Genomic DNA, 10,045 nt, shown 5'->3' with positions numbered 1-10,045 from the left:
TAAAATAAAGTTAGTTTAATAAATTAAAATGAAAATAAAGTTAGTTTAATAAATTAAACCAATAACAAAAAAGAAAATATTAAATTAATTATAAAATCTAATTAATTTACGTTTAGAATCAAATTAAGTTTCATTTATAAAATCAAATTATATTAATTATAAAACTAACTTAATAGAAAATATTAAATTAATTATCCCGTGTTGGAATACTTTTTGAATCGTCAACTTTATGAATACTCTACTTGATTTTTGTTTCTCGTAAAGTAAACCTTAAACACTAAATTATGTTTCAGTTGCATCATGTCTATTGATAAAAGCTGGACTACTAATCCACATCGTCAATCTCCCGAGTTCCAGCTAGGACTCGACACTTTTGTCGAGAGATCCATGTTACACCTAGATTGTAAAGGTGAAACCAGATGTCCGTGTGAGAAATGTGATAATCGTTACTTCATGAATCCGAAAGCAATGAGACGTCATGTTCGTATATATGGTTTCAGTCAATCATACAAAACATGGATATATCACGGTGAACCTTTAATCCCTCCAGTTGTAGATGTCGTATCGCCAAGCAACGAGATGGCTGATGTTATTGACGATGTTATGTGGGAGTCGAGAGAAAATGATATAAACCTCGATGAAGGAACCTCGAATACAGGGGGTAGTGGTGTCGATGATGATTTTGAAGAGTTGTTAGAGGCAGTCGAAACCAAGTTATATCCTGGTTGTACGTTTTCATTCCTTGATTTTTTAGCAAAGCTGATGCATATGAAGGTCAACAACAAATGGACTGATAGTTCATTTGATCAACTCCTTGAGTTGTTGCATTCGGCATTTCCACCGGGCAACAAGGTTCCCCGTTCATATTATTTAGCAAAAAAGAAACTGAAGAAGTTAGGTTTGGGGTACGAGTCAATTCATGTGTGCAAAAACGATTGTTTTCTCTTCTGGAAGGAACACAAGTCATTGCAAGTTTGTCCCGTTTGTAAAGAGAGTAAATGGATTGATAAAAACACCAAGGGTAAGAAAGTGGCTCATAAGGTGTTACGGTACTTTCCAGTGGCCCCTAGACTAAGCCGTATGTATTGTTCACGGTACACTTCCAAAAATATGATATGGCATAGTATCGGGAGATCAGAAGATGGTGTGATGCGTCATCCCGTTGATGGAGAGTCTTGGCAAAAATTTGATGTAGATTTCCCTGACTTTTCGAGTGAACCTCGCAATGTACGACTAGGGCTGGCAGCTGATGGCTTTAATCCATTTGGTAACATGTGTAATCCGCATAGTACGTGGCCGGTTGTACTCACCACTTACAATCTACCACCATGGCTTTGTATGAAAGAGTCATCATTCATGTTGGCCTTGTTGATTCCCGGCCCTAAAGCGCCTGGAAAGGACATAGATGTTTTCCTTAGGCCGTTAGTGGAAGAGCTTAAGTTTTTATGGCAATCAGGCATACACATTAAAGATGCAGCGACAAACACATTCTTCACGATGAAAGCTATGTTGTTATGGACAATAAACGACTTTCCAGCTCGTAGTAGTTTATCGGGTTGGAGTGGACAAGGGTATAGAGCATGCCCGACTTGCAATGAAGACACTCCTTTGTACCGTGCAGTAAATAAAGTTGTTTATATCGGTCATCGTCGGTTTTTAGATGCTGATGATCCATTAAGGATGAGTTTGAAATTTAATGGGCAACCAGAGACAAGACCCGCTCCGAGACACTTTACTAATGAAGACATACAAGAGCAACTAGGTCGTCTAATACTTCGTAAACCGGGTAAACATCCTAACACTCTCAAAGAAAACATGGATCGGCAAGGATTCGAGTTGAACTCGTCGAAACGTAGCATATTTTTCGAGCTCGAGTATTGGTCTTCTCTACAGCTGAAACACAACATAGATTTGATGCATGTCGAGAAAAATGTGGGTGAGATTCTTTTGGGTACTTCTATGATGAATGATAAGAGTAAAGACACATCAAATGCACGTGAGGACTTGAAAAATCTGAATATCCGGCGTAATCAATGGTTGCAAAAAAAGGGTAACAAGTTCACTAGACCACATGCAAGCTACTCATTCGAGAAACCTGACCGCAAAATCTTTTGTCAATTTATAAGAGATGTTAAATTTCCTGATGGGTTTGGATCTAACATTAGTAAGAAAGTGGTAGATAATGATACTAACATTATTGGGTTGAAATCTCATGACTATCACATTCTTATGCAACGTTTGATACCGATTGGAGTTAGAGCGTTATTGGACAAAGAAACTTCTACACCAATTGTAGATCTTTGTATGTTTTTCAAGCAAATTTGCTCCCGAACACTAAAGGTGCAGGATATGAGGAAAGCAAAAGAATACATTATTAGAATCTTGTGCAAGTTAGAGTTGATTTATCCGCCAGCGTTTTTCGACATTATGATTCATTTAGTTTTGCATTTACCTGATGAAGCGATTGTCGGAGGCCCGGTATATATGAGATGGATGTATCCGTTTGAAAGGTATATGAAAAAACTAAAAAACTATGTCAGAAATAAGGCGAGGCCGGAAGGTTGTATAGCTGAAGGTTATATTGCTGAAGAAGCTTTGACATTTTGTTCGATGTACCTTCGAGATGTCAATCGCCTTGAAAGAAACGAAGACGTTGTCATTGAAAAAACAAAGTTTTGGATGTTTGAGTCCAAGTGTCGACCGACGAGCGCAACGCAAATCAAACATCTTGATATAACAGAGAAACGTAATATTGAATGGTTTATATTGAATAGTTGTCAAAAAGTCAGACAATACATCGAGTAAGTGTTCTTACTTTTAATTATCTTTCATTATTTATTGTTACTTTTTTCCATTCATCAATTTAATATATATATATATATATATATATATATATATATATATATATATATTTCATCAATATAGAAAATTCAAATCTGAACATCCTGAAAGTGACGAAAAGACCGAATTTCCCAACTGGTTTCTTGAAAAGGTAATCATAATTAACAAACAAATATCTTTCATAAATTTAATGAATCAAGAATACATAACACATAAACATATGTTTAATAGGTTTATCAGATGGAAAAAGAAAACTCTCCTGAATTCCACAAAGAGTTGTCAACCCTTTCAATGGGTTCACAAATGGATGTTTATACTTACACTGCGTGCATAGTCAACGGTGTTAGGTTTATGGTACTTAGTCGTGATGCACAACGCAAAACGCAAAACTATGGGGTTCTAGCGGTTGGTGAGAATGGAGAGAAATATAATGGCCAGTTAGAAGAGATTATGGAGGTGAAATATCCATATGATTATTCGACTGTAATATTTCGGTGCAAGTGGTTTGATACAGGAGATATTCCTGATGATAATTTCATAAGTATCGACACAGAAAAAGAAGCGTACCAAGATGATCAACTCATATATGCTTCGCAAGCCAAACAAGTGTTCTACATCCGCCAGCCTGTTAATCATCGAAGAAACCAAAACAACAACCCTCGTTGTGTCGTCGAGCATGTTAATCATCGAAATATTTGGGATCTACCATCCGACAATCCTCGTGTCCAAAATGCTTACAGTGACTCTATCCAACATGTCGACAATGTGGAGGCCGAAAATGTTGACATAGTTCAAAACAACTCTTCATCTGAAGCTAGACTTTTTATTGACTTCTCACAATACTTTCAAAACAATGTTGACGTAGCTCAAAACAATGCTGATTATGATGATGAAGACGAGACTGAAGTACCTCCGCCAACGGGTAGAATCGATAATGTTTCCGATGAAGAGACTGATTATGATGATGGCGATTCTGATTATGATACGGATGAAGAAGACATTGAAGTATATGATCAAGATTCTGATTAAAAAATCCAATTTTTTTTGGTAATAAAATAGAAACTTTATTTGAAATGTACCTTTAATTCATATTGTTTGTCTAACTTTTATTTATGTTGTTTGTCTATATTTTATATCTTATAATTTCGCAGGGTAACTAACTTTTATTTATATTGCAGATGAGGTTTACTTGGGCAATACTCTTTGCCATGATGGCCGATGTTATGGGGCTTGGACACGGAGGTGATGGAGCCGGGGATCCACCACCTCCAGGAGGCTTTGGTCGTGGTCAACACGAACAAGATGGTGAGTTTTATTATGATATATTTATTAACTATTTTTATTATTTTATAGTAAGTTATCGTGACTAATAGGTTTAATTGTATTTTTTCAGCCGAGCTTCCTAAAAAAAGGAGGGGCATGTCAAAAAATATTGAGTTGGGAAAGTTGATAAGGGCAAATAAGGGAAAGCCCATAGATTTGGATTTCGACAGGGAGATCACATATTCTCCTGTTGGGAAGCGTGGTAATTGGTTCACCCATGAAATTGGGAGGTATTTGTGGAACAATGTCCCTTTCAACGTATCTGGTTGGGACAATGTTTCCCCCGCTTTAAGGAACGCAGCAGTTGTTCATCTAAAGGTAATTTTGGATACAATTTTAATTTTAGTTGTGATTGTTATTTAATTAACTAAAATTTTTGTGTTTTGCAGAATAAATTTGATTTGGATAAGGTTAACATGGATCCAGAGCGTGCTCAATTGTTGCGGAGCATTGATTCGAGTCTTGCAAAAGTTTACAGAGGCCGAAAAAGTAAAGCTCATGCTTATTTTAAGGAAATCGGGGGGCCTGCAGATATCCAAGCCGTATTAAACAACCCCCCTAACGGAATGTCACATGAAAATTGGGCGAAGGCAGTCGAACATTTTCAAACGCCAGAATTTTTAAGGCGTTCGGCGTCAAACAAGGAATGTCGTGCAAAACAAGTAGTTGTAAACAGAGGGGGGTCGAGCTCATACAGCAATGCATGTTTCAAAGAAGTAAGTTATGATATATTTAAATATTTATTTAAAGTATAACTAATCTAAATTGTAATGTTAAATAGGATATCAGTCGAATTGAAGCTTTTCGTAAAGCTAATTCCAATCGCCAAGGTGTATTTTATAGTCCTGCAGTCGAGCAACAATATGTAAGTGGTTAATTTGTATTTTTCATATAAGTGTTTATATCGTCAAAGGTATTTAGTAATCTAATTTTTATGATTTTTATTGTTTTTAAAAAATACAGAATGCTTTACTCAAAGAGATAAACCAACGAACCCAAGCTACTTCTGAGGCAAGCGGTCTAGCACCAACTGATATAAAAGATTGTTTTGAAAGAATATTGGGTGTTCGACGCGGACATATCAAAGGCATTGGGCGTAAACCCCCTACCGTTGTGTCTATGTACGATCAGCAACAACCAATGACACAAGAACAACCACAATCACAGGTAATTGTTAGTAAATGCTATAATGAAATGGTATAATTAATTATAATGTTATTCTGATATATTGTTAATATATTTTGTTTTTTTTATAGTTGCAAATGCTCCAAACAATACTACAGGACCCGGCTTGTTCTGCAGCATTGGAAGAGTGATTTCGCTCATTGCCGCCACCAAATAATGGAGATGATGATGAGGACGAGTAGTTATTTTAGGATTTTATGAAACGTTTTGTAATTTGAAACAATACTAAATGTGGTATATATATGGATTAATATTTTGGATTGATTTTATGTATTAATATTTTGGATTGATTTTATGTATTAATATTTCTATATAAAATTATCAGATTTTTCAAATGCTATATGAATTAATATTTGGATTGATTATAAATTTAATGTGAAATAAATAAACAAAAAAAAAATCAAAAGAGCATTGGCGGCGACGGCTTTTGTGGCGACAGCATCGTATTAGCGGCGACAACATATTAGCGGCGACGGGCAGCATTAGCGACGACGGGAGTATTAGCGGCGACACCAAGTATTTGCGGCGACATTGAGCGTATTAGCGACGAAACAATACCGGCGACGTATTTGCAGCGACATGTCGCCGCTAAAGGTATTAGCGGCGACACGCCTAACATTTAGCGGCGACGTGTGTCGCCGCTGTTGCCCAATCTTCTTGTAGTGTACGGTCAAGTCGACCTAGTAGCCATTGCACCAAGAAAAAAAAGAAACTATTATGCTCAAAAAACCTTTGCTCTTGAATATGTGATTGACAAAGGTTTTCATTGTCGATTAGTTTTCTTCCTTGGCAATTATGGTAAGTAAAATTCTACATTTGCAATTGAGCCTCTATTCTATATGATCACGTTGACAAGAAGCTCCCATTCTTTTTGTTTTATATCTTAGCATTTTGTTCAAGCTCACCAATTTTTGAAATTATATGTTAGTTTAACATATATGCAGTAATGATGTTTTCATATGTGCACCAATAAACTTGACCCCTCATTTTGTTCTCACGATAATCTTTTTAAAAATGTACTTCAAAGTTTTTTTTTAGCCATACTTTTGGCTACTGTCAAAACGAAAATATTTTTGTTCCTAAAAACCAATACACTGCCATTTAATTGAGCAGGTGCTTTTTAGGACAAAAAAAAGAACACGAATTGAAGTCAAATATAGCAAATCTTAAGCCACTTATGAAGAAACAAACAAGGTTTGCATAATAGAACTAATAAAATATATGGTAATAATTATGTAAATCGTATAAAAAACTAGTAATTTTTTCACTACATATACCATACCAAAGGAATTGAACTATTTGGTGACGTAGTGTGGTTAAAAATGACTTGCAAATCAATTTCATTTTTTCAGGTTTCCGGGTCTAAACCTGTATCCGGTTTCCAATTACCTATTTTTCGTTTCATACCCACATTACCCGGTTTGATATCGGAACCGAACTAGAATGGAATCGGTTCCCCTATATCGGTTCGGTTCTCGGGTCTACAAATCCGGTTTCGGGGTTTTTTGGGTCCGGGTCCAATCGGTTTGAGTTTGGACCGGCTTTCATCTCTAATTTGTTTTACTATTCAAACTTTTTTTATAAAGAATTTGTGATCTTGCTTAATTGTAACTAATAATGCATCCTTGTAAACATTTGCAAATGTGACGATAGAAGAAATAAACACGTACATAGAATACTAATTAATTTCATCAAATAAGATTTTATCATATGTTACATCAACCTACAATAGGAAAAATATGACATATTTGTTTTAGTCCCAACCTTTAATGAACTCCCCACCTCCACTTGGAAGATTATTTACATAAAACCCCTCAGGTTTTACAAACCAGTAACAATGTTCAATATCCACATCTGAAAAGAATTTGTCAGAAATGGCTTCGTTAAACAAATATAAGTTCTGAAATTTTGAACCCCACCAGAAGTAACCGTAAAAAAGAATGTGATCACCTAACATATCACAAAAAGACCAACTATAATTTCCAACGAATGGAATGGTATGATTCTTCCCAAGATCATCACCACCTGATTTGATGTGAACAACAAGATCGTTAGGGACAACACTAATAATGCTAACATTCCATTTTGCTGTAAACGGGCATGCAAATGCTGTTGAAGCAATTGGGTATGTTAAGACGACAAAGATGAGCAAGTTATGTATTGTACAAGACCTCATGTTTGTAGAGAGTCTTCTCTAGCTATATTCCTTTCACACAAGTTCTCTCTATTTATTGTTGAAGATGTAAGCTTTGCCTCGATGTAGTAACGGTTCTTGCCAACGGAAGTTACATGTTGGAAGTTCTTATGGTATTTACATAAAGAAGGAATTGCCGTTACATTGAAAGGGTGTGTCATTTCTTCAGGAGTGATGTTCACAACCTATATAAATATGTACTTACTATTGATCTAATGTATACCTATTTATGTTGATTGTGTGATTAATAAAAGATTTTTTGTTTCCTACAAGAATCTCTCTTTTTCATCTTCATGTTTTTAATGCATTTCTCCAACATTTATGTGTATTTGAATCCTTAATTATCAATTTCAGTTACTCAGTGCATGTATGTTACTTGCTTTACCCACAAGTTTACGTCATTATTCGACACAAAAATAAGCTAAATAAACATAGAGAACCTACATTTTAACATATATTCAATTAAGTCCTTATATATATTTTTTCAAGGACAGAATACAAAAAATTATATTCACTTTGACCTTTTTTTCTGGTCAACATGTAACCCACTTTTAAAATTCATACTTATGATCACATTTTAAATTTTATTACAAAATTTATACATTTGGCTTAGATTTTAAAATTTTCATGTCGATCATTTTAGCCAAAAAACAATTTATTTTCACTTTCTTTATTATACACAAATGTTTATATTTGTTATATTTTATAAGTGAAAATGGGTGTTACAAATTATTGGTTTATAATAAAATAAAAAATATTGAAGTGGATATGCTTACTAGATTTTCTTAAAAACTAAAAAACATATTTTCAAATAAAAAACCAAGATACTTACTAAAATAAAAAAAAAATAAAACAAATTTTCACATAGATATTTATAAAAAGTAATTTTTGACATGTTATTCTTTTTCATATTATATAGGTGCACAAAAAAAAAATTCATCCTATACGAAAATATGTGAAAATAATATTTTCATCCTATATGAAAATAATATTTGACATGTTTATTTTCAAAATATATAAGTGCACAAACAAAATATGTTTTTATGTGAAAAAATGTTTTTTAAAATGTTTTTTATTTGAAAATATGTTTTTTTTTAAATATAAAAACCATATTTTCACTTAAAAAAACCTTGTATGAGAAAAACCTTTTGGACCAAATTTATAAAAAAAAAAAAAAAAAAAAAAAAAAAAAAAAAAAAAAACATTTTTTACATAAAATCTTTTTTTAACAATAAGTAAAAAGAGTAAACTTAAGATGACTATGTAACAAAATTTTGAAATATGGGCGAAAATTATAACTTTTGAACAAAATTTATAATACAATTTAAAATCTTGGCCAAAAATATAAATTTTGAAGGTCAGATGACCTGATAACCGGGAAAAAGGATGAAAATGAAAGTAATCCAGGTATTCAGGATTTAATATATATATATATATATATATATATATATATATATATATATATATATATATATATATATATATATATATATATATATAGGGTTAGGTTCATTTGAGACCACCTATATTTTGTGAGACATGGGGACCACATCTTAGCCTTTGATTAGATTTGATCTTGTGGCTCATAAAAAAAAAGGATTAACATTAATTAATTTAGCTGATTAGTTAATTAGGGGTAGATTAGTCACTAGGTTAAATTGTTAGCTTAATTTTCACGTCATCCCGAAATCATCTCACCTGTTCATCACCTGTTCATGTGTTTCTACCAATTTATACGACATTCATTGTTGTTCAATTCAAATTGATCGATATTCTATCTCCAATCTTATATTCTGTCAACCGATAATCGATTTTGATTTTTGAAATTGATCGAACGATGCTAAATCAGAGCTTTTAAATTCACGATTTTTGTGTTATTCGAGTTCATGTTCTTGATTCTTCTTCATCTGCAATTCACGATAAGCTGAGTGATTTTGATCAATTTTAACTTTGTGATCATCGATTTCGGTAGAGGTTCAAGTTTTCAACGATTTCTTCTAATCCTCATCTTCAACAATTGTTTACGATCTTTCAAGCCGTGAATTTTACTCAACGTCATGAAATCGTCAATTGATCAAGGTTTGAGTTTTCATCGATTTCACTGTTAGTTGCATATAATGTATTCAATTTTTAACCTAGTTCATGAATTGAATCATCAACTATTATCGATTTCTCCAATTTTATATTTGTATGATTTGTGATTTCAGAAATCAAACATCATCTTTTGTTGAGACATCCAATTCAGCAATCAAAGATTATTTGTTGTTGAATTTGTTTGAGATAGAAAACAATTTAATCTATAATATGTTGTTTGACAATGTATCACCTATTTCATTGTTTGTTTTTTAACTTTTCATTTAATCATTATGTTTTTCAGCAATATGTCATCTGTTTTCTTTTGATTAACATCTATTTGCTTTTCATTAACATCATCTTAGTGATAAGTTCATGAGACTGCATGTTATTCTTATAGAATATTTTACATACATTGATATATCAATA

General features: G+C 33.1%; 1 protein-coding gene across 1 annotated transcript; it reads left to right on the top strand.

Annotated features, from left to right (window-relative positions):
- Positions 1-300: 300 nt before the first annotated feature.
- LOC145050017 (uncharacterized) lies at positions 301-2,805 on the top strand. Its single transcript, XM_078998336.1, has one exon. The coding sequence runs from the start codon at positions 301-303 to the stop codon at positions 2,803-2,805; it is 2,505 nt and encodes an 834-aa protein (XP_078854462.1).
- The last annotated feature ends 7,240 nt before the right edge of the window (positions 2,806-10,045 follow it).

This window comes from Lactuca serriola, chromosome 5, assembly GCF_051521515.1.
Source record: "Lactuca serriola cultivar US96UC23 chromosome 5, Lser_US96UC23_V15, whole genome shotgun sequence".
NCBI lineage: Eukaryota > Viridiplantae > Streptophyta > Magnoliopsida > Asterales > Asteraceae > Lactuca > Lactuca serriola.
Note: the sequence above shows the minus strand (reverse complement) of the source record. Positions and strands in the feature narration are given on the sequence as shown.